Source organism: Canis lupus, chromosome 2 (genome assembly GCF_011100685.1).
Source record: "Canis lupus familiaris isolate Mischka breed German Shepherd chromosome 2, alternate assembly UU_Cfam_GSD_1.0, whole genome shotgun sequence".
Taxonomy (NCBI): Eukaryota; Metazoa; Chordata; class Mammalia; order Carnivora; family Canidae; genus Canis; species Canis lupus.
In genome coordinates this window covers 3,690,119-3,716,120 of record NC_049223.1, presented here as the reverse complement: position 1 = coordinate 3,716,120, position 26,002 = coordinate 3,690,119, and the positions used below count along the sequence as shown (strand labels likewise).

General features: G+C 40.6%; 1 protein-coding gene across 4 annotated transcripts in view; it reads right to left on the bottom strand.

The window, feature by feature from the left end:
* The window catches only part of NRP1 (neuropilin 1), a 137,991-nt gene that overhangs the window by 64,664 nt on the left and 47,325 nt on the right, over positions 1–26,002 (bottom strand). For all 4 annotated transcript variants that reach the window (XM_038529705.1, XM_038529707.1, XM_038529708.1 and 1 more), the window contains exons 3-6: positions 16,222–16,403; positions 10,087–10,314; positions 3,738–3,893; positions 1,079–1,245 (exon numbers count right to left, since the gene is read on the bottom strand). In XM_038529705.1, the coding sequence (XP_038385633.1) occupies positions 1,079–1,245; positions 3,738–3,893; positions 10,087–10,314; positions 16,222–16,403 (733 nt within the window). The remainder of the gene's footprint in view (positions 1–1,078; positions 1,246–3,737; positions 3,894–10,086; positions 10,315–16,221; positions 16,404–26,002) is intronic.

The window sequence follows — 26,002 nt, the reverse complement described above, 5'->3', positions numbered from 1 at the left end:
CAAAATCTGGTATTTGTACTCAAAAGACTGAAGCAGCAATAGATGTAAAAAGTACGGGATTAATCATCTTGTTTTTTTTTCTTGCTTAGAAACTCTCTCTGGGAATTAGTCATTTTTATATATCTAGCGACGAACGTAAGACAAGCTTTGCCTACTCTCTAAAAAGGATGCCTGGATCCTTCAGCAAATAGCTTTGTATGATTTGCCTACTGTTTAACCCACACAGCCAGATCTGGATGTTTCATTTGACAGGGGGTGAAAAAGTCAAGAACATGAGCATCAGGCCTTGGGTGGGAGTATCCAGACATCAAGGCTGGCACAAGTTGAGGCATTAGGAGAGGTGCCAGAGATGAGGCAGGGCAGGGGAGTCATGGTGCAGAGGAGGAGGGTCTCTGGGGAATGCCAGAGCAAGGGCAGGGAAGGGAGTGCCAGGGCCAAGGGGGGAAGCAGAAACAACATCATTATAAGAATACAGATGTGTCCACTTTATACAAGTACATTATATAGGTACATGTATACACATAATCCACCAAGACCAGTGCCCTCAATCAGACTGCTTTCTTGGGCATGTGCCATGTATACCTGTATGGAAAAGTCAACCTCAACCCCTTTCTTCTCTTCATCTACTCGGAACAAACAAACGAATAAGAAACCTTATCCTTAGATGCAATTATTTCATGCGAGTCTGCTAGAGCTAATGTATTTCGTCAAGAAAATAAAAATCTGTTGAAGGAGTTAGTGTCTGAATAGAAAAATGTGTAGTTGTGGGGAAAAATTAGATCTTTTAGTTGTTACCAAAGTGAGACATCTGTGCTCAGATTCTCTGAAGAGTTGTATAAAAGTATCTGAGAAAATAAATGAGTTTTCAGAGACATCAGCTGGGCTGCTTTTCTCAAGATTGTAGGGACACGATGATCCTGCAGGGATTACCCATTGGTCCTCTCTTCTCATTTGAAGGTGTCTGAAATGGCACTGCATTTTTATCAACAACCTTTCTTTTTTTTTTTTTTTTTATCAACAACCTTTCTAGACAACCAAAATCTTCAACCCTATATGTGCCAAGTCTCATGCTGCCTACCTGAATCCACTCTCTGTAGGAATCCTCTCCAGGAGTCCACCCATTCTCGGGATAGTTCAGGCGAGAGCGTTCTGCAGACCAGTTGGTGCTATACTGGGAAGAAGCTGTGATCTGGTCAGAATGAATCTCCCCTGATTCCATGCCCAGAGCTTCCATACATTTGAAATCTGAAAGGGAAAAAAAGGAGCCAAATGTCATCAAAACAAAGGAGACCTGAGATGCATATTTCTTTTTATAATCTTGCAATCTAAAACATTCATTTTGATGTTCACACAGTGTCTTACAGAAGATGACAGCAAAAGGACTTATGGGGACATAGCAGTGACAGGTGGCAATAATTGTAATAATGATAATTTTTAAATGCAAGGCTATGAAAGTCTCATAGTGATTAATTATTTTCCTAACTGGACCTAGGTTGACAGAAATACTATTAGAGATGTATTAGGAAATAATGGGAATTTTGACTTATTTTCAAAGTTAAATATATGTAGATATGTGACATGGATACGTACTGAAAGCTATATTTAAATAAAATTTATTTAAAAATTTAAAAATTTTAACTATTTTCAGGGTGCCTGGGTGGCTCAGTGGTTGAGCATCTGCCTTTGGCTCAAGGTGTGATCCGAGGGTCCTCGGATCCAGTCCCACATCAGGCTCCCTGCATGGAGCCTGCTTCTCTCTCTGCCTGTGTCTCTGCCTCTCTCTCTCTCTATTTCTCATGAATAAATAAGTAAAATATTTTTTTAAAAATTACTATTTCCTTCAATACCTAATAAAAGTGAAAAAGACTCGATGTCTATTTATAATCCATATTCAGTGGACAGTAGACCTTAGCTCGCTGTCTTTCAGATTCCTTGTATTTGGCACCTGGGCCACCTCTCCTTGACTCCCTTTGTTCTCATGTCTCCTGACCTTGGCCTGGTCATGATTATTCATGTCATTAGTTTATATTAGTAAAATACAGGAATATTGGGATCCCTGGGTGGCGCAGCGGTTTGGCGCCTGCCTTTGGCCCAGGGCGCGGTCCTGGAGACCTGGGATCGAATCCCACATCGGGCTCCCGGTGCATGGAGCCTGCTTCTCCCTCTGCCTGTGTCTCTGCCTCTCTCTCTTTCTCACTGTGTGCCTATCATAAATAAATAAAAGTTTAAAAAAAAATAAAAAAAAATAAAATACAGGAATATTTGTCAGAAGTAAACTGCAGCATCATATGGTCCCAAAGAGGACCACAGCTTTACAACATAAAATAATAATTCTCACAATGATGATTATGAATCACAAAAGCATGTATTCCATTAGGCCCCATATACTCAGTGAAACAATGAAATATGACATTGATGTGAAATATGATATAGGGAAGTGAATAGTCACCTTTAGGAAATGTGAATGTGAAGCACTAAAGTGAAAAAAGTATTTTAGAGATTAAAGATTCTCAACCATTGAGAAAAATCTCAATTAAGCAAATTTTCACACTTCATGAATTTTCTATCATAACAGATAAAGTTTTAAGATAATTAAAGGTCCCTTTCACAGGTTCCATACTTTTAAGCTTAAGTTTGTTTGTAATATAAAATATTTATAAACACAAAAATAAATTAATTAATTAATCATATGAAGTCCAAATAAGATTTTGTAATTTACCTGGCCTTTTTATTTTCCAGTAAGAATAGTAAAAAAGATACTAGTCTGTAGGACAAATCTCCAAACATCTCCTGGTCTCTAACCTATGCTACTTTATAACCTGACAGCTAGAACTGTTGAAACACACAATTTATTCATTGTTCTTTCTCATGTTTTTCTTGGGCTCTTGAAAGGGATGGACACCATCACATAAACTTTGAGGAAGGGTTGAGTTTGTTCAATATTTTAATTAGATGCAAAACATATTACTTCCTCTTTCTTTTGTGGAAAAGTTAGAACAGAAATTGAAACATGCTTCTTTTATACAAATATCTACTTTTATTCACATAAGAAAGAAAAACAAAATGGCTTCTGTCTGGGTCTTCACTACCTGAACCATCATGAGTCTGCATCTATCCGGTAAGGCTGCCCTGTCAATAAACCACCACAGATTTGTTCCTATCTCTTCTTATCCATGCCTGTCCTTTTATGATCTCAGCCCAGTACACTTTCAAGCCAGACAGATGGCCTGGCTATATAGTTCATTGTTTTTGGGCACTGTTTGCCCATTTCCTACTTTCTCCCATAAGTTCAGAGGCTTACAAGCAGCCTTCTCATCTACAATTTTCTTAAGAAAGTATACCAAATAGTTTTTCCTATTGATATTCATCAAAACCATTTAAAAAAGAAAAACAGGGATCCCTGGGTGGCGCAGCGGTTTGGCGCCTGCCTTTGGCCCAGGGCACGATCCTGGAGACCCGGGATCGAATCCCACGTCAGGCTCCCGGTGCATGGAGCCTGCTTCTCCCTCTGCCTGTGTATCTGCCTCTCTCTCTCTCTCTCTGTGTGACTATCATAAATAAAATAATAATAATAAAAAAAAAATAAAAAAATAAAAAATAAATAAAAAAGAAAAACAAATAGTTGGCAATCCAGTTCACAAAATATTTCTTTAGTGTTTCCTGTGGCCACGAGGTGTGTGAGGAGGATTAGCAGGGAGTGTTTACCACAGTGCTTTGCAAGATGAATAAATACTGACCTTCTGAGACACTGCTCTGCAAGACACTATAGTTTGCTGAGAAGCCTTCTTTGGCGATTGCACTGTCCGTATAAAAAACCATGGAGAGAATGCCCGATGAGGAACGGATCCGACCTGGTGTCTTCTGTCCACAGTAACGGCCAATGTGAGGGCCAACTAGAAAGGGAGCAATGCGGAGAACATTGAAATATCTTTTGTTCCCCAGCAGATGTGAGAATAAGCATTTGCAAACATGGGTCCCAGCAGAACCCAGAAGCGTTCTCTTATCCAAAGCAAGTCTTCCCTGGTTGATGGGTTTGCAGTGCAAGTATTGGATCAGGTTTGTGGAGAGGATTTTAAAGCGTGCTCAGAAGGGCAATCACAGACCTAACTACATTCCCCCTTGAGCAGGATTGTTTTCAAGAACAGGATCTAAATGCTTGCTTCAACTGCAAAGAATGAGATTTGGGTTGTCGAGGGGCACCTTGAACATTCATCTCCAGGCCCAAAGTGTGCACAACACCTAGTGCTGAAAGATTCCTGCTAGGCTGTGATGACCGCGGGCTCCTGCAGCTGCCTCACTTACTTCTCCCACCCTGGAAGGAGATCTCAGGAACTGGTGCTGGATGGGACTGGACCAGTACCGAGAATCTGATCCAGCACTGAATGACCCCAACATCCTTCCTCATTTCATCTTTTAGTCCTGGAGACTTATCATAAATAACATCACAGACTTGGACAAAGGATGATGTACTATGTCCTACGCAGGGCTCTAACTGTAGGCTAATTAACAATTGTAACAGTTAAAACAAATAGAAGCTACATAGATCAGTAATTCATACATAATAATAAGTTGAAAACAAAATGAAAAGAAAATGGGTCTGACTTCTCTCCCAGTTTTTTTCTTTCCCAAATCTAAGAGAGGTGACTGCATTGCACTTGTGTCTTGCGGCCAAAAGATGGCCCAATGCAGCCATTTGACTGGGCATACTGGGAGAGAAAAAAAAGGAGTATGGGGGCAGTGAAAGATTGGAAACACTGATTAATTTGTGATTAAGTCAGACTTCTGTTTGGTTTAAGTGGGCCACCCCTTTATTGAAGTGCTTTTAGATAAACCTTGGCAATTAGTAATTTTAAGTTGCCTTACAGACAGTGCACAAGCCCTCTGGGCTTGGAGAATCTTTCCAATTCCTGTCCAGATCATCAGCAAGGCAAAAAAAAAAAAAAAAAAAAAAAAAAAGATAAAGAAAAAAAAATCCCTTTTTCTCCAGATTTTTTTTTTTTTTTAATTGCACATATGGTAAAAACATACCAGATGGTTTGGGCTTAGAAGGACAATCTGGTGTGGACCATTTTCCCCTCCAAGAAACCCATGGTTCTCTGCATTTCAACTAAGAGTTATTGCTTTGTTCAAGGAAGCACAGTGGGTGGATTCCTCTCTGAAGAGTCAGGCCTACAGCAGGGCCACGGTGTGCCAAGGCCTGTGTGTGTGACTCAGATGCAGAAGGCAGCTGATGGGGAGGAGAAGCTTCAAATGTGATTGAAAAAGTGAAGCTCTAAATGCTGATCTCCCTGGAGCTGCGTGTACACGCTGAGTTCTTGGTAAGCAGCTGGCTGGGCTGGGCACCCTGCTTCTAGAATAGTCAGAGGCTTGGTGAACAGGTTTTCAGTTCTTGGCCAACCCACTTCAAACAAATAAACAAAAAAACCCCCCAAGCAAACAAACAAATAAACAAACAAAAAACAACCAAATTGTTTCCACATTTGAGTTAGCGCAGAATGGTTACTTTGAATATCTGATAACTTCTCCATGCATTCACAGTAACTGATTTGATCAAATTCAAAGAGTTCTCTCTACTGTAACTCCTCACGCTCCAGCAACCTGACACTGTGTGTGTGTAGACCATTTTATCATGAAGAAACAAGGACATGAGCCCATTGGGACATCGATAAGATTATCTACAGGATGCCACATGGTCATGAACCATGGCTCTGCATCACAGGAAGAAAATGTTGTTCTATCAAGCTTCCCACTTGGCAGCATCTCAGGAGGTGAAACTCTCAGTTTTGTTTCTCTTCAGCTTTAACCTGAGCCTCAGCTTCCTCTACAAGTGTTAATTCTAGGCCAGATTTTCTTCATTCTGAATAGATTCAATACTTTTTTTCTTCCCTCTGGAGTACAAAGTTGCCCATGACACAGGCATGAAAATATCATGCTAGAGCCGTGAGCTCAGATCTTTCCTTTCCTCAAAAAGAATCCCATTTTTGATCTGTAATCATAATGAGAATCCTAGAGTCCATTCATAGACTCTCACTCCTTTCCCTCATTTAAATTCCATTATTGTGGTTTCTTTCTTTCTTTCTTTCTTTCTTTCTTTCTTTCTTTCTTTCTTTCTTTCTTTCTTTATTTCCTTCCTTCCTTCCTTCCTTCCTTCCTTCCTTCCTTCCTTCCTTCCTTCCTTCCTTCCTTCCTTCCTTTCTTCCTTCCTTTCTTTCTTTCTTTCTTTCTTTCTTTCTTTCTTTCTTTCTTTCTTTCTTTCTTTCTTTCTTATTAGTTTGTGGGCAAACTAATAAAGTCCGAAACCTTGGAGCCATTCTCTGATCCCCCACAGCCATTGACCCTTCAGAGAATACAAGAGCACAAGGGAAGCTGTACTCGCCCCCTTAAGCTGTGACTGCAGATTCTTCCCCTCCACTACCACCCCATTCCTCTGGGGAAGGGGGGTAGAGGGAGACTCTTTGAAAGAGCAAACAGAAGAGAACTTGTCTAATGCAGACTCATAATTTAGAGAGTCTCCATGACTCACTGGTTTATAATGTTGAAGACATGCTGGGTAAATCTGCCTTCTGTCCTTCAGAACATTGCCCGCGGACAGCAGCGCACAACTCCCTTTAGGAGCCCTCAAGACAGGAGAGTGAAAAGGCTTTTTCGACCATAAGACAAAGAAGTATTGAATTTTCCTGAACAACAGCAAGACCTTAGCCTAGCAAGCTAATGCAATATTGATCTGAGCAAGAGTGGATGGAGTACTCTTATCCGTCTCCTGTGTGTGCTCATTTGTGTATTTACATGAACACGGCTATTGGATTTCCTACTTCCGTCATTGTAGACTCAAAGGCCAAGGAGATGAATGGAAACTGTCACAAAAACAGCAGTAGAACTCAAAAATTGCACTATTGAAAAATTTAAGCAAGCAACACGGCCTTAGTAAATCTCATGGTGGGGACAGTAGACCCCCAGTGATCCTCTTTTCAGGTGTGAAGGTGATACGGTATTCGTGCTATTTAAAAGATACATCTGCCACCTGAAATCGCCATACCTTATTCTCTGTATTTTTCCATCAATCTCTCCGGGAATTATAACCCCACCTTAGAGTCTGACAACTTGGCTCTCTGCCCCCTTTCTAGGGCAGCAATCTACTATAAGATGTACTTTTAAAATGACACATTCTGAATGACTAGACAAAAAAGGGAATCATTTCGATAAGGTACAAAATAGACCATATACTCTTCTCCTACAATAATAAACTTTTTGTTGGATAATATGTGGACTTTGCAACTCTCCCCTGGGGAAAAAATGTGCACAGTTGTGTCATTTACATTTCAGAATGTGTATATTTTATGTTTATATCATTTTTATCTTATATTTCTATCTCAGAAGGTTAATTCAAAAATAAATAGGAAGTCAATACAAACCAAAGACAACTCAATCTGGTTTTCATGACACTTATTCTACAAATAGTTGACAATTTTTGGAATGTAGGTAACAACTGCATTGCCACCTCTTTGGCAGAGCCTAGAAGGAGAGCTGATTTTGTGTGTGCCCAGGCCGTGTGAGCTAAGCATTCGAGTTTGGCTTCGTGATTCAGCACAAACATTTGCGATACCCACCAGGGTGGCACACTCAGCTCATTGCTTACAAACCATATGTAAATTTCCACCAATTATTTCAGAGTCGCTACTTAGGAATCCATGGAGCATCAGAGTGACACACAGGAATGTGTGATTCAGCATGTGCATAGGATTCTGAGTCCTGGAGTAAAACCACTTTCCTTCCAAGTCAATCAGAATCAATGGTGGCTGTCAATGACTTAGTCACCTAACTCAACGTATATGATAAAAAGCAACCTAAAATCTCTTGGTGGTTTAAAGCCTTCATTCAGCACCTTCTGGTTGTCATTTTTGGAAAGGGTATCAAGAGAGTAAAAGCAGTTTTGCTGGCAAGGAACTGCATGTGTTGGACTAGCATGACAAAAATGTTTCTAGTGCCACTGACAAGAAACCCAGGAGGGGCAGTCTGCCACTTTGCCTAAAAAGGAGAATGCTGTTATGCTGGTGTAGGCTGGATGAAGCCAGGTAAGTTATAACAAATATACAAAAGCAATTTTCATATTCCAAGGCCAGCTTGCTCTGGGAATAAGTCAAGTGCACCATAGTTTAAAACACGACTGAATTGTGAGGCTGATAACTCTTATTGTTAATTGTTCCTTGCTTCAACTCAGTGATTTTCTAGAGCCAGAAAATTACTACTTTGAAAAACCCTTGACACTAATAACAATGTGCTTCTTTCTGGAAGTATTCTAAATAAGTTGGTTGATTGGACCTCCTTTTCAGATGTCAATTTAAATGTAAGTTCTGGAAAGGAAGGCTGCAAATTTTGGTTGTGAACAAATAAACCCATTATTAAATGTTCCAACTATTATTACAATACTATTATAATATTGTTTTCCTAATTATCGGGATTGAACACTTGGAAATCAATCAGCACTCTGTTTGGGCAAATCTCATTACTTAATGAAGGAGTTTTGATAAGATCATCATAACCCTATTTATATAGTAAAAGACCAAAGAGGAAACTAAACCAATGATAGCTCACCCATTTACTCCAATGACAATATAAGCTTTCTCGAAACCCAGTTTATCTTCATTGCTGTTTACTGTTGAGGTACATAGCTAAATTGAATTACACTGATAATTTTAATGTCATTTCAGAGGCAAAGGAAATCTCTTTCATGTGATACTTGCCCTTCTTTTACAATTTAATATTTATTTAAATATTCCTTCTTCCAGCCTGATCATAATATGACTCTATTATATAGATGGTTTTGCATCTCTAACTGCATGATTTGTGAGAACTTCCAAGCTGCCCTTTCTGATCTGTTGTGTGTAGAGTATGTTCTCTTGAGAAATCTTAATATTAAACCAGACTAAACACAAGGCAAGTAATGCAGCTGCAACAAATTATTTGATATTATCTCCTTCTGTTCAGGATTTGGGTGTGTATTTTTGCCATTCACCTCCTAATTCACAAGGATTGAAATGGAAAACTTTCATTTAGCTGTCCACAGGGCTACCTATCCCTTCCTTCAAATCTTTGCTAAGATGTCATTTTTGTAATAAGGCTGAACTTGACCACCTTCTTTAAAATTTCAACACATCCCTCTTCCTAACCCTAGCCCTTTTCACGCTTTTGCTCTGCTTTACTTTGTCTTTCTTTCCATTTTTTTGTTGTTGTTTATAGAACTTCTCACTTTGTGACTTTCCAAGGACATCATTCATTCATCTATAAATAACGTATATTGTTTATTGTCCCATTCCCCTCGGCAGTACTGAAACTCTGTGAAGGCAGCCATCTTTGATTGTTCTAACTACCAAGTGCCTAAACCAGTGCCTGGTACACAGTAAGTGTTCAATAAATATTTTTTAAATGTAGGATAAATTTAACTAAAGCAATGTAGACAGAGGATGTGCTGAGGTGATTCAAATTGCCAAAGATAAGAATTCTCTAGGAGCAGACAAAGAATCTGTCTAAATTAGCCATGTCCCCCCCACCTAAAACAAATTAGGAATGTCCAAATATTCTCATTCCTTCTCTAAATTTCTAAATTTTTCGTAACTGCATAATGGATATACATTTCACCCTAAAATTTTTATCAAGTGCTTAACCTCTCTGGCCCTTAGAGTCTGCATTTGTAAAGTGAATGCTTTGATTTAAGTGCTCTCCTGGGTCTAGGAATTAATGACCGGCAGGCAGGCCAATGAAATGAGCAAAATACTTTAGTCAGAAAAACCATGCAATGGTCCCAATTCTATCAAAAAATAGCTATGAGACCATGTATAATCTTTCATGGCCTCATTTTCTTTATTTATAAAATGAAGAAATTGGGCAAGATAATTACTATCTTTTAAACTCAAATATTTCACCGCTGCTTTGCATGAAGTGAATTACCATTTTGGTTTGTTTTCCCTCCTCCTTTGGGGCTATTTTTTTTTTTTTTTTAGTGATGCATTTATCACAACACTTGTAAAAGGATCCAAGTGCCCTTCCCCGAGATTCTTCCCTTTTTGGGATGCTTCCTGCCCTTCTTACCATCAGGGAATCCATCCCAGATTTCTAGCCGGTCATAGCGACAGAACATCCCCCCTGGAGGATTTGAGTCAAGCTCCAGGTCAAAGCTTTCAAATTCCAGGATAATCTCTGACATCTTTGGTGCAAAGATAATATAGGTACATTCAAGGCCGTTGGGATATTTTTCCGGGAATCCGGGGGACTTTATCACTCCACTAGGTGCTGTGTAATTCTGGGAACATTCAGGACCTGTGAATAAAAGAAAAGAAGGAGCAAATGTGAAAATCTCACTCACACAACTTGACCAAGAAATAATCTGAACAAAGGCAGCATATCTTTCTAATAAAAGCTCACCATTATAATCTCTATCCTAATCACTCATTACTCAGCCTTTTCATAGAGTGATAGGTATGGAAAGTCAAGTTCAGATTTATTGTGTTCCCCTTAGTTTTCCATTTGTGTGAAGCAATTTAAAAACTTCTGCTGTTGCAGAGAAAAAAATGACAAATATAAAATCATGTGGGAACAATGAATGAGTAAGCTACAGAAATCTCGACAGAGCCCTAGAGAAATAATTATAGCCCCTTCAAGCTTAAATCTTTAAATCTTGAGGCTGACAGCCCTTTATTGGTGAAATAGAACATTTACAAAGGCAAGGGAGAGAATTCAGTGGAGGGAGTTTGGGTTTCAGATTCCTACACCAGTGACTCAGTAACTCTGCCAGATGTGACCTATGCCTCTTTGACAAACTAAATGTGAAAGGTAATTCGTACATGTACCCAGGGTGAGTGACTCATTCTGAGTGGTGTTGACACAGGTGTGCCGGTAAAGTGTGGCTGTTAGTGAGGGCACGATAAACTGTGATTACAGGCCGTGTTGCTAGAAGTCACTTGATATCAATGTTGACATTGTTGCCTTCCCCAAAGTATCAGATACAGTGCCATTCTAAAATTATTTTTTAATATATGTGTGTGGGTGTGTGATGTGTATTTTTATAGTGCATAATTTTAATGACTAGTCACTGTTATCAATACTTTACAAATTACAGTGATTGGTAACTCAAATTGGTCAAGCTCATATACACACATATATTGCAAATTGACCTTGTGACTGTAAAGATGACCACAGTTTCAATTCATGGCATCCAGGACCAAATTGTGTGGTATTCATCACCATTGAAAATGGCCCATCTACAAGAACACGAGCACATCAGCTTGGCCTCTTATCACCGCCACCACTGCCATGAGTTTCAAAGAGACCTTAGGACTCTCCGGAAATCAGAGATGAATTGACCCTTTGAAGCTCAAGCTCCAAACTGAAGGATGTTCAATCCAACAATTATTTTCCTGGGCCATTGTCTCACTAATGGGCACCCTTTGATGGCATGCATGGATTCAAATCTAAATAAGGTTTGTTGGGAGTGTTTTTAACTAAATATTCTCCTGCAGAGCCAAGTACTAGAGTCAACAGTGTAGGCATCAATACAGATTAAATTTAACTAGCAGATCTCTATTTTTAGTGTCTGGTATGCTGAATCTCTACCTCAGTGCATCTGGCAGCCTTACTGAGAAAACAAATCAATTGCTTGCTCCCCATGTACATATTAGATGTCTGTGGCAATGGAGACACAGAAGACTAAAACTTATTAGCTGTGCTCAGTAAACCTGGCCTGTAGAGGTCTGACTTGTCTAAAATGCCTCTAAAGCCTTCCCTTCACCATGATGGCCTCAGATACTTATCTATTTGATTCCAGTTAAAGTTACTAACATGTGGCATTTTACCATGTGAATTACAGGTGAGAAGAGTATGAAACGTGCTGCATTGTTTATAATCTGTTTCTAAGTTAATGAGTGGCTTCTAAGATAGCAGTGACTATACTAATTTAAACCATTAATTTACAAAGAATATATATATATGATACTGGAAGCCCTTTTATTTTAATTTTAAGATGTAGGAACATTCACTCTGGAGACCTCCAGCTTCTTCCCTGGGGCAAAAAAAAAAAAAAATGCTTTGGGTAGGCCCTTGTAAGGCAAAATTCAAAGGGTTGAATTCAGGTACTAATATTTTCTGCTTCTTAAAAAGATAAAATAGATGAGATCAAGATTTAATGAGAGAGAAAAAATGACAGGAATGAAGGGCATACTTTCAAAATCAAATACATTTCAATGCTTTCCCTAAGGCTAGCCTATGTACATGACAAGAATTGGAGAAATCCCATGGGGTAGTGGAAGAGAACTGGATGGAGCACCAGATCTGAGTTCCAGATCCACCGTTCCTGCTAACCTGCTATGTAACCTAGGTGGCATCCTAACCTTCCCAGTCCTCAGATTCTGTGTATAACAAGTGGGAGCTGGGCTTTAGGATTTGGAATAAAGAGCCCTTCAAACTTAAAGATTCTGTCAGTTCCTACTTCCTCCAGTAAACATCAAGATTTGTTTTGATATTTTTCTTGTTCACTGTTGTGTAGGTTTGCCACAGTTGAGCAAGCACCTCCCCAAAAGAAGCAAGGTAGGGGAGTGGTGAAATAATTCTGCAGAATATACAGCGCTAAACAAGAGGGAGGGTGAGTAGCCCCACGTGCCTAGGAGTGAGCAAGTTGCTGCTGTGAGAAGTGCACACATGAGATCGGTAGCCTAACTCTGTGCTTTAGATGTTATTTGTAAGACTTAGGGGACCTTGTGTAGCTGTAGGAAAGCCACAAGTCATTGTTAATGACAATAGGATACATAATAATAATAGCTAAGATACTGTCTTTGGAATTATTATTAAATATGCAGACTCTTAACTAAATAATATATGAAGTGACCACTCTTGCTCTCAATAAATGCCATGCCTTCCTCACATGGAGACCCACAGAAAATGTCCACAGCTTCTTTCAGCAGTTGAGCTTGGATGACCTGGACCAAGGGAAGGGCAAGAAAGAGTGATAGGTAGGGAAGTATGGGTTTCCTGAAGAAATTCTTTTAGGTGACTGGGAATAATTTTAGGGCTGTGTCCCAAGCTTTCAGCATCTAGGAAAAGACATGGAGAAGGGGAAAGTGGGGGAGCTGGGAAGAAAATTAGGGTGTCTAGAGTGGCTCCAAGAGACATGAGAAGAGGTAGGGACTGGCTTTGCTGACTCTCAAGCAAAGGTGGCCTTTTATAAATGCAGTTTTAGGGATGCAGGAAAGGCCTAAATTTTCCTTAGAACTGTAATCTATTGCCAGAAAACCTCAAGGTCAACAGGTGAAAGACACATTTATTGGTTCAACTATGATTAGTATAATTTATGTGTTTTGAGGAAACTTGAAATTGCTGCACTCTGAAAGAAGGGGTATGTTTTGAAAAAAATGAGATTCATGGACTTTATAACAGCATTAGATGGCTTCTGAGGAAAAATGTCCATGAACTCATATATGTATGCATAATTGTATTGTTAGTTAATGACTTTCTATAGGCACCTATAAGGATGTAGTATGAACAGTGGGGCGGGGTGAGGGGGGATGTTTTTTTACACTTTTTAGGTAGTACCAATCTGGTTGGGAAATAAACTATGCACATATGAACAAATTTGAAAATATTAAAGCAAAACATAATGGTTAGTAAAACACATCCGTGTGTGTGTGTATACCATATATATATACATATGTGTATATATATATATAGTATGCATATGTGTGTACTGTGTATGTGTGTCGTGTACATGTGTAGGGGACAAGTTGGGTATATGTGCAGGAAAAAAAAGCAGAAGCATTAGAAAGGCTCCCTGAGAAGAATAAGTTTAGAGCCAGGTTTCCATGGGGGTTAAGGGAAATAAACTGACAGAGAACAAGGGCTCTGAAATCTGATGGCATGAACTGTATCTGTAAGCGTTGTAATGGCTCGTAATTACTGAATACACTCTAATCATGAACTGGTTCCATGTTTCTCATGTTTTTATTCCTACAGGTCTTCACAACCAGCTTGTGCTAGACATTGTTGTCCATTTACCAGGTGAGGAATCCAAGTCTCAGAACATTCATGAAGGCAGTCAGAGGCAGAATTCACTTCACATTTAGTCTGCTGGCCATTACCCAGTGAATTCTCCTTAGGCAGGTGGATCTCCTTAGCTGAGAGTGGATGTATGGGAGGTGAAGCTGGACAAGGTTGGGGGCACTTGATGTCAAGCCTTGAACTTGACCCAATGGGACATTCAGGCTTAACCCAACAGGTGATGGACACCTTCCAGAGGTATCTCGAGGACAGTGGTTTGATCACCATTTGGGAAGTTGTGTGCAGGATAAGAAAACATAGGGAGAACCCAAATTGGGCCTATTTAGTTAATGGCCATGGATGTGGAAAGGCAACATGACCTTTGGACACTTGTGGATATAAATTCAAAAGAAATAGAAGTCACATTGGATGTAGGGAGGCAAGAAAAGAAAGAAAAACTGGCTTCAAGTTTCAAGGGTGGTGTTAGAGATCAGGATAGGGAAATGACAGTATCTCTGAGGCCATGGAAGTATAGGGAACTGAGTTCATTGGGAAGGACAATGAAGAATTCTTAATGACTTAGTTACAGAGCTCTCGGTTTTTCTCTGTAACCATACTCAGATCTTGGAGAAACACTGCAAATGGAAGGGTACTCTTCAACTCTTTGCTGGCCCCTTTTTTTTCTTTTTGATAGTGCCATAGGCAGGTAAGCAAGCAAATGCAGATGTGTGTATATGTGTCAGATACATACATGTAATATGTGATTTATATAACAGGTCAAACAGCTTTCAATGCAAGAAAATATGTACATACTGATGTTGTATGTACACTATTTATGCAATAGGTTTTCCAAGTGTGTGCTTATATAAATTTTTGAAGAAAGTTGTCTCCATCTATCCATACTTATTTGGGGTCAGTGCCAGATTTCTTTGAAATTTTAAGAGGTTATACCAATGTTTCCAGAAACTCTTAAAGACTCCTTTTTTTTTTTTTTTTTTTTTAAATTCTCAGTTGCTGCTGAGAATTTGTAATTGGGGTAGCCAGATTTTTTATTTCTATTAAAAAAGGCTTTCTGCTATATTCTAGGACAATACACTCAAATCTTGAACCTCTAGCCCTAGTTTGCCTCCCCACCCCCATTACATTACTGTCAACTTAAAAGAGAAGGCTGAATTTAACACATTAAAGGAGTCTACCAGCCCTTATGAAAAACAGTGACATTTGGATAAAGATACATTGTTTATCAATTGACTGACCCGGGGATTCAATTTCTCAAGGCCGGGAGACTAAGAATTGTCAGATTCTATCCATATCAATATACCATTGGAACAGATTACTAAGTGATTATATTGGAGGGAGAGAAAGATCTTTATTTCCGAAGGGAATACCATTGAAAGTTTACTGTTCTGCTTTCTCTAAGAAGTTCTTTCCCCAACTATTCTTCTTCTTAAACAGATGTTAATAAAACACCTCTTCTTCCTTCAATAACTTTAGAAACTCTAAGGCTAGTGGACTGCTTTGCTTCTCCTGGGAAACACCAGTTTTGAATTTTGTAATAAAATAAAGGGAATAGGATGGATACAGCTTTAAAAGGGACTCACATATTTTTATTTTTTTTTAAATTTTTTTTTAATTCTTTTTTTTTTTTTTTTATTCATTTATGATAGTCACACAGAGAGAGAGAGAGAGAGGCAGAGACACAGGCAGAGGGAGAAGCAGGCTCCATGCACCGGGAGCCCGACGTGGGATTCGATCCCAGGGTCTCCAGGATCGCGCCCTGGGCCAAAGGCAGGCGCTAAACTGCTGCGCCACCCAGGGATCCCTAACTCACATATTTTTAATGAAAGAAATCAAACTTCAAGAGCAGATCAGACTTATTTTTGAAAAAGAAAGCCAAGAATCAACACTCTCAAAAGAGTTTTACAGAACAGAATATATGCCTTATAAACACCAGTCAGCCTATTAGAATGATGCAATTTTGAATTCTGAAATACTTAAAAAATTTCAAACGTAACTCCCTCAACACATTGGGTAATTTTCCTTGGTGTAAAGTAGTTTCCAACAGTTCTGAGGTGGGAATATATGAGTTTTTACAAAAAGATAAAAGCATTACGCCTGGTCTTCTTTTTGCTTTAGTCTTTCATGGAAGCAAACAACGTGAATGAACATTTAGCCACACTTGTTCCACTGGAAGTCACTCACCTCTCTTGAAAATTTCATAACGTATGGAAAACCCAGCGCCATGTGTCTCATAGTCAGAGACAAACTTGATAAAAAGAAATGGCCCTGAAGACACCACAGGAGAAGGGGCGATCTTCCCACAGAATTTTCCCCAAGGGCGTCCATTTTCATTTTCTCCATCAATGACTTCCACGTAGTCATACCTAGCACATAAATACAGAAGAAAACAGCAAGTTAGAGAGAAATGCCCTGCTAATTTTGATAATGTAGAAGGCAGCTATATCCAGCATAGTCTGTCAGGAAAACTGCGCTATCTGTATTCACCACTGTATTTCATGGAGGGAGAAAACTTCAGCAAAATGAAATAATTAAAATGGACTACATCATGTCTGTATACATCATCTGGCAACACAGAACTATTAAGAATAATGGTGTACATTATACTTGCAGACAATGTCACTTAAAGTAACCATTAACAAGAAAAAGAAAAATCTCATGAGCACAATTCTCTATTATTAACTTGTGTTCCTTTGTCTATGGTGGTGGGGTGTCAATACATAATGCTATGCATTCTTTTCAAACTGTGAAGTTCTTTTATGAATTCAAAATGTCTCCTTGGCTGGAGCTCTCCATGAACAATACTTTGATTTCTGTGAGCGATCCTCTAAACATATGGCCACAGAATAATAAACAGATTCTTTACTATTTAACTCAATTCTACCAAACTCTAGACTTCTTAGAAAAAAGCCTCTCTCAGTATCCACAGTGGTTAAAATACATCATCTTCCCCAAAACTACCCTTGAATTGCAGAACATAATCTCTCTGAAGAAAAAAGTTTATTTGAAAATGGAAAGTTACTTCGTTTACACCCACCAGCCTGAATCTTTAAAGCAACATAGTTGTTTGAAAAGGAAATGTGACACACTTGAAGTCACCAAAGTGATGTGATTTAAAAAAAAAAAAATGAGGCTTAATAATAATACACTGAAGAGATAAATGGTAAAGGAAATCACGATAAAATGTTATTGCACTGAGTTAACACGTATGTTTCTTTATCTCCAAAAGTTGGGGAGCTGTCTCTAGTAGACTAGCATCCTCCTGGAAAATAGGAAGATTCTTGTTTGTTTGGTGTTATCGATTTCTTAGTGTCTTTCCCTTTCCTCTCTTGTTATTTACCAAGTCACCTAGGAGCCAGCTAATCTGAGCCATCTTCACTTTTCCTCTAGAACTGACGTGAAAGCATTACAATCCGTTCATTTCAAACCTTCATTTTATTTCTATGTTTGACTTGGTCCAAAAGTCCTGGGATATATTAATTTCAGGAATGGCTAAAATATGGCAGTAATATAAACTGTATCTTGCGATTTAAAAGAGATCAAAGTGGGGAAAATCTTCACAATGACCAATGTCATCTTTAACAGTTCCTTTTCAAACTGTCCAGGACACATGACTTATGCTTACATAAAGTCTCACGAGAGAACTGCGAAGATGATATCCTCTAGTTAGAGTGGACGGCTTAAGGCTCTCTAAATTAAAAATGACATTACCTCATCAGTTAAAATTGTATGCCAGCTTTGTGTATATCGAGAATAAAAGGAAGCTGACATTGATAGAACTAAGCATTAACATATGTGAATTATTGTATTAACTGCCTTTCCTCTGCTGCATCTGATGTTTCCAGTAGGAATCACTGGCCTGCTAGCATCACGTCCCTTTGTGAAACTACGGACAGACACAGAGGAATTGTTCCATTCTCAATACTTTGGGAGATGCTTTGCATGTTAAAAGAAGAAGAAGCAGGAGGAGAAGAAAATGTGAAGGAGGAGGAGGAGGAGGAGGAGGAGGTGGAAGAGCAGGAGGAGGAGGAGCAGGAGGAGGAGGCAGAGCAGGAGGAGGAGCAGGAGGAGCAGGAGCAGGAGGAGGCAGAGCAGGAAGAGGAGCAGGAGGAGAAGGAGGAGCAGGAGGAGGATGAACAAGAGGAGGAGGAGGAGCAGGAGTAGGAGTAGGAGGAGAAGGAACAGGAGCAGGAGTAGGAGGAGGAGCAGGTGGAGGAGGAGGAACAGGAGGAGGAGGAGCAGGTGGAGGAGTAGGTGGAGGAGGAGGAGCAGGAAGAGAAGGAGGAAAGCTTTAGGTTAAAAATCCTCGGGAGCCTTCTGCTAATCCAGGGCAGCGGAAGAACAGCATCTCCACATGCATTCAAGCCCCCATGTTGGCATTTCCATGGAGATTCCTTTTCCCTCCCGTGCTTCATTGACTAGACAGGTCCACATCCTTGGCCCCTCACTTGCTTATGCTTATAGTTGAACCGTGATTTGAACTGTTGGCTGTGTCGGGCCTGGTGATGGTGCAATATAGACTTTTTACTTGCATCTTGACATGGTCTGAATACTAAGTGGCCACCACCGAGTGCATGTTGCTTTCCAGGCACCAATAAGAGAGGTGGATGAGGCTTTCCTGGGAACTAAGGGTGCTCTGTGAGGAGCCCTTCCCCAGGTAGGAGAGAGCTTAGCCAATAAAGTGCAGTGAGTTGCAACAGGGAAAGAAGCTGGTATTTTAATAGTAAATACCAGGCTCTCCTCTTGGCAACAGGAAAAGCTATTTTTAAAAGGAGGAGAGGGATTCGAATCTCTTCCCAGCAAGAGATAAGTCATTGCATCGTTAAGTGCCAATTTTAGGAAATTGAATTATTCAGGGATATAATAGTTACATTTATAAACTGGAATGCTGCTATCATTTTAGCACTTCCCTTCAAAGTACCATCCAACAGGGCCCCAAAGAGTGTCACAAATAGCAGTTCATGTAAATATTCAGGAGGGTTTATGTGCACAAGTTGCAAAGGGTAGTACTGCCAAGGAAGTTAAGAAAGCAGCTTGCATCTCCCTCTGGAGTTGATACCAGTTCCACTCCATAAGTTTCTTGCTGGCAAATGCGGTGCCAGGAATGCAGCCGGTGTGCCAGCCTCCCTCCCCAGAGACTAAATGTGTCACCACAGCAACGCACCCAGCCTGCATTGGCCTGAGGCCCAGGATACTGAGTTTGCAAATTTCGCTCCCCAGCCTGCTGCACATTGCTCTGTTACTGCTCCAGTGTGGCAAACACTGCATTTCTTGGAATGTCAAGCTCCCCAGTCGAGACAGTGAGACCTCCACAGGTGAAAACAGGGGCACTTGCGTGACTCTCATTCAGAACAGGTTACAGCTGCTGGAGGAGAACTGGGAGTTGTGTCTCAGGAATCGGATGCACAGAAGCTAGAGAAGGGGATGGCAGTTTGACCTGTCTGCCCGTGCGGAGCCCTGCTCCAGAAAGGGACTGCTCCGGGTGACAAGGGGGTCCCAGCTTGAGTCCGAAATGCTCCAGCCTGCTGTGCAGGGGTGGGGGCCAGAGCAGACAAGGGTCCCGCCAGGAACGCCCTTCCTCCGACCTCAGCTGCTCACGTATCATCACAGGAATGTAAACGTCATGTGGACTTTGTAACTATCCCAGAGGACAACCTCCCCCCACATCCTGCCATTTCTTTTCTTAAATCTCCTACCTTACTGCTCTCCCGTTGTTCTGCGCTTGGAATGGTAAAGCAGCCTATATCTACTGCGAGCTAACTCTTCTACGATGAAGGGACACTTTGCCATGGTCCCCATTTTAGGGTCCAGGACACTGGCGGCTCTTCTCAGGAGCGTCCCCGCTTGGGAGTGCAAACTCCTTAAGCTAAAGGACTTTCCGCCTCCTGACGCCCCTGCTCTCGCCCTACCTGGGCCTCTGAGGGTGGTGAAAACATTCTGAATCCTAATACTAATCACGGGTTAGGTTTCCCATAAGAGTGATAAAAGAATAAAGATCTCCTTCTAAGAATTCTTGAAAGGATTACCCAGAGCTTATTTTTTTTTCTTTTGGAAAGTTTGAATTACAGTTTTAGGAAAATAGCCAAGTAGGGGGAGAAGTGATGGGAAAATGAGAAATGTACTGTCAGTAAAGAGCGGTTTCAGAGGCTTTATAGGTGAGCGGCGCTGAATAGACGAATAGCACACTTTACTCAAGTCGGGTTTTCTCTTGCATGTACAAATGACCCCTGACTCCCCACTGGTGGAGCCTGATGCTGGAAAGAAAGCTAATCCTCTGCAGGGTGTTATCTGCACAGGGGAGCTACTGTACCAACCCCTCGCAGCTTCTGGAAAAGGGGTTATAGATGATGGCGTCTTTGTAATCTCCTTCCAAGAGGATCTATCCCCACGTACATATGTACATTAATAATGGACAAATTTGATACCTGACATTATAAACCAGAGTGAGAAATGATGTTAGCTAACATAATTTTCACCTGCAACAATGTGTTTCTTTGGATCTTTGGCTTATTTTGCACAAGGCATTAATTGTTATCCTTACTGAACAACCTGTAAACGATTACCATGCTGCTGTCCACGAATTACCTTATGTATTCCCCAGAAGAGAATAGACTTTACTCTCATAGCATTAGACGGAGGATTTGGAAATAAAAAATATACAGTGATGGAGCTAGGAGGAGCCAATTGGCTTATGCATCTGTGTTTCTGAGTGATTTTACATGAGATTCACCCCTAAGTTCTGGCTTGCTTGCAATGTCCTAATCAAGATAGATGAAGAGGATACTAAAGTTCATAGCCTCTTATTTAATAAAAGCAATTTTTAGAAATCCATTCAAAGGAAATAATCTGGAATAATGTCAAATATTTATGCAAAACTATTGCCTGAAGCTTTATTTAGAATAATGAGGGTAGGAATGGACATAAGGCAGGCAGGAAGGAAACAAGAAGGAGTTTATGTACAATCATTTCATGGAATATTATTCAGCCATTAAAAAGCCTATTTGAAAAAAAAAAAAAAGCCTATTTGAGGGATGCCTGGGTGGCTCAGCGGTTGAGCATCTATCTTTGGCTCAGGGTGTGATCCCGGGTCCCGGGATCGAGTCCCACCTTGGGCTCCCTGAAAGGAGCCTGCTTCTCCCTCTGCCTGTGTCTCTGCCTTTCTCTCTGTCTTTCATGAATAAATAAATAAAATCTTAAAAAAAAAACAAAAATAAAAAAATAAAAGGCCTATTTGATAAAATATTTTTTTATAACATAGGAAAAAGTGTTAATATCGTAAGTGAAAAATCACTTAAAAAACCCTATCTACAGTACATTCTCACACATAGAAAAAGAACCGGGGGATCCCTGTGTGGCGCAGCGGTTTGGCGCCTGCCTTTGGCCCAGGGCGCGATCCTGGAGACCTGGGATCGAATCCCACGTCGGGCTCCCGGTGTATGGAGCCTGCTTCTCCCTCTGCCTGTGTCTCTGCCTCTCTCTCTCTCTCTCTGTGACTATCATTAATAAAAAATAAAAAAAAATCTTTAAAAAAAAAAAGAAAAAATAAAAAAGAAAAAGAACCGGAAGAAAGTATGCCCAGACATGAATAAGTGATTACCTCTGGGTAGTGAGTTGATGTTCCTTAGTTATTTCTGTATTTTTTAAAAGTTTTACAATGGATAAGTGTTCCTTTATTTATTTATTTCTTATTTTTAAAAGATTTTATTTAAAGTCTCTGTGTCTGTAAGAGACACAGAGAGAGAGAGAGAGGCAGAGACATAGACAAAGGGAAAAGCACAGGGATCCTGATGCAGGACTCGATCCCAGGACCCTGGGATCATGATCTGAGCCGAAGGCAGATGCCCAACCATGAGCCACCCAGGTGTCCTTGTTTATTTATTTGTTTGTTTGTTTATTTATTTATTTTTATTACTTAAGTGTGGAGCTCAGTGAGGGACTTAAACTCACAACCCCAAAATCCAGGCCTGAGCTGAGATGAAGAATCAGACGCTTAACCGACCAAGCCACCCAGGCATCCCAGGTAAGTGTTACTTTGCAATCAAATAGAAGTCATTTTGAAATGCATTAACCACCTATATATAAGGTAGCAAATCAGTACCTTATTGCCTAGCTAACAAGTTTTTTTTAACTTCTTGGTCAGAAGACACTATTTTTTTTATGATGTTTTATTTGGAAGTAAATCAAAGGCTTTGTATTTATTTATTTTAAAAAACTGAATCAATGAAATTCTCTGTTATTTATTTATTTATTTATTTATACTAGAAAGTTAAAATGAATCAGATTTGATATAATATTGTCTGAAATGCTGGCAATAACACTTGCCATTTGTACAGTAATTTCTATGTTATAAAGTGCTATCAGATGTATCATCTCCCATAGTCTGTACGGCGATCCCAGGAAGGCGCTTATCAGGTGGTGCCAGCCCAGAGGGAGCACAGCACTGGGGGAGACATATAGATGAAATGATTTCTATCCTTTCGACATTGCCTACCTTTAGGCAAATTTGTTTCTAATTTCTGCTCTTGTTACTCCCTTTTGTACATATTTTTTGGGAAGTGGCGAATGGGTATGACCTTATTAGAATTATTCATTCACAGCTCACTATTCATTTTATAACTGGCCATTGTTGCTAGAAACATGCCCCATCAACTAATATTTCACTGACTTTTCTTACCAGTGTGCTAGAGCTATGTACGCGGACATCTTGGTGCGTGCAGAGGGCTATGTGCATGTGTATGTGTGTGTGAGAGGCAGACAAAGATAGAAACAGAGAGAGCCCTTGGCCTCCAAGAAGTCCCTTGAGTTGAAAGTTCCAGTGGAATTGATGGTGGCCATGGAATGGGCCTCCTTTCAGCACTATCCTGGTCCTACTCGTGGTCCTCCTGCTTGGCTGGATGTGCAGGGGCTGCCTGACAAGAAGCCCAGCCCAGCCTGGGCAGTGGAGGAGTAGACACGAAGTGGGGGCGGGGGGGCTCTGGAGTGGTCCAGAAGAGCAGCTGGAGTTTGGGTTTCTCCCTGGGTCCAGCACCCTGGGCCTGAGCACAGATGGCTCCAGGGAAGACGGGGCAGGGGCAGAGCCTGGGTAGTAATGCAGGTCCATCCTCCCTAGTTCCCCAAGACGGCTAAGCAAGAAGGGTAGCCCCTTTGACTGTACCAGGACTCCAGCCGGCCTTGGTCACTCCCCCTCCTGGAGGAGGTGGCAACACCCCAAACCTGGAGCAGGTTGAGGGCCTGGCTGGAGAGCCTGCCACATTTTCAGAGGAACAGAGAGGCCGGGCTACGACCTGGCCAATTCTACAAGGTGCCAATTTCTAGGAAAGCCATTCTGAATCTGACAAAGTTTTAAAATTTGTACTAGAGAAGGAATACTGCTTTATTATTTTGTCATATTCCCATTTAATGTTTATTTGTAAGTTTAGAAAGTATTTTTCCCTTATTAAAATGATAAACATCTTTTCCCAAATCTATATTTTTTCATATATATGTGTGTGTGTGTGTGTGTGTATCTTTTTCTTCTGTACACCACTGTGTATTGTAAGCAGGATTGTAGGACATTAGTCTTTGACCTGGAGCTCATTTGCACTTGTCCTGACACTGTCTCAAGTTCAGTCTCCCTTACTTTTCTTTCAGCAATCCTTTTGATACATATCAAGTCTAGTGTTCCTTTTGCTACACTCCTAACTTCTAGTCCATAGCCTTACTATAGCTCTGCTTGCTATGTGTTTATGCCTATTCACACTAAGTAATACGCTCTTGACACTGCCAGGGCAGGGCATGAGGTGGTGCTTTTTCAGTTGGGGTAGCTACCTGCTACCCATTCACTTGTAGGAGAGTAGCCTTTTACCAGCATTTCCATTTCCCCACCCTGGAGTCCCTCAGTACTGAGCACAAATTCCAGAGTGCAGGGAGGACGGTGCTAGGAAGTACTTGGTGCTAAAGAGAATGGGCAGCTTTGCTCAGTAGCTGCTGGGTATACTGAAACCAAACCATCTCTCCTGTAACCAATTCCACTGATTGTAAATGGGAATGCCAACCCCCTCACCTCTCTTGGAACAAAAACTGTTGCAAACACTTTTGTCTTTTGCCATGTCATTGTCATCCTCAGAGGCCCACGTGCTGTTAATCTTGCTCTTGTCCACAGGCTTCTAGATAATTCTCCTCCAGGAAATCCCAACACAATACTGTCTTCCTAGCATCTTTTCCAGAAGGTGGCTCTGCTGATTCAGTATAGTAAAAGTTTCTATATGGAAGTAGTCGATAACTTGTTCTCAATATCAGAGTATAGTAAAACTCATAAAGCTAATCTCACACATTAAACTTTTCATCTTTAAGCTTTTGTGATGCCTCAGGGTCATAATAATGAATATCCATAACGTTATTGCAGCTATAGAAAACTGATGATTAATAGGCTAGATAGTAACGTAATAATATATACTAGAGTTAACAGTCCCAGGAAATGAGGCATTACGAAAGTGAAGAAAGAAAATGTTAAAGAAAAAAGTTTTACCGGAGTAAAATTAAAAGAGATATTAAATGGCTCTCCCTGGAGCGGTGCAAAGGGATGACAATTGATCCTTGAGGGCCCCCAGCAGTCATGGCCGGCCAAGACCAGTGCAGGAGAGAAACTGAGGTAATAAATGTCCAGCAGATAATAGTTTCTTACTGCTGCATAACAAATCACCATGAATGGAGGAGCTGAAAATGACACACATTTATTAGGTCACAGTTCCATTGTGCAGAAGTCTAGCAAGGGATGGCTGGGGTTCTCAGTTCAGGGTACCCCAAGACCAAACTCATGCTGTTGGCAGGTTGCATTCTTATCTTGAGCTTGGTGTCCTTGTCAATGCTCACACCATTAGGGCAGTATTCAGTTTCTTGTGCTTGTAGGTCTGTAGTCCCCACTTTCTTGCTGGCTGTCAGCTCCTCTCAGATCCTACGGGCCACCTACATTTGTCATCATGTGGCCCTCTCCAGCTTCAAAGCCAACAGCAGAAAATCTGTCTCCCCATGAGTTCTTCTCATGCCTCATGCTCTTCAGCAAAAGCTCACTCCCTCTTAAGGGTTCACCCGATTGGGTCTGGCTCACCCAAAATAGTTTCCCTTTCTTGAGGTCAGCTGGGTTGATAACTTATTTAAATCTGCAAAATCCCTTTGTAGCAGCACCTGTATTAATGGTTGACTGAATAACTGGGAGGAAGTGTGTCATCCCCAGGGGCTGAAGGTCCTGCGGGCCCTGCTTTAAATTCTGCCTGCCACACAGACCAACCTCTGGTGAGACACCTGGAGCTTGGGAGCTGTAGTAGAAACCAAAGCCAAGAGGGATCATCCACTTGCATCACCTGATAGAGCAGGGACCAGCAGAGCCAGCCTAGGACTAAAGGTAGGAAGAGGAAGCTGAAGTGATGGTGGAAGTGGTTTTAATGTTCTCCTGTCATGTTGGCTGTTGGTTTGGGAGCCTTGAGCCCACAAGCATTGCTTACAGTGTAAAGGAAAGCAAGGTTCTGGAAGAAGCCAGACTCCTGATTGAAGCAAAAACAGAGCTTCCAAGATTGCCCAACACATATGTCGGGAAACTGAAAGTGATAATAGCTTAATTTAAACATAAATATATAAATAAATTCAAGACATGCGGTGTAAAATAATGGTTAAAATATATAATTTTAATAGAAATGTTTGGAGTTTAAATTTCTCATTTCTGAGGAATCTTACTTCGTAATTAAGATTTATTGGCATGGAAGATAAAAAAAGTCCTTCACATGGGAAAATATTTCCATGATTTAACTCAGATTATGAAATCCAATGATGTATTTTAAATGGAAGAGAAGGAACGCCTCCCTTAAAACAACTAGGCTCCAGAAGTGATGGAGTCTTCCAGTGTCAAACTTGCAAAGTTCAGTATTTATAGAAAAATTCACATGCCTTTAATTACAATAAATTCAGTTCCCAAGTAAAACTGTGCCATCTG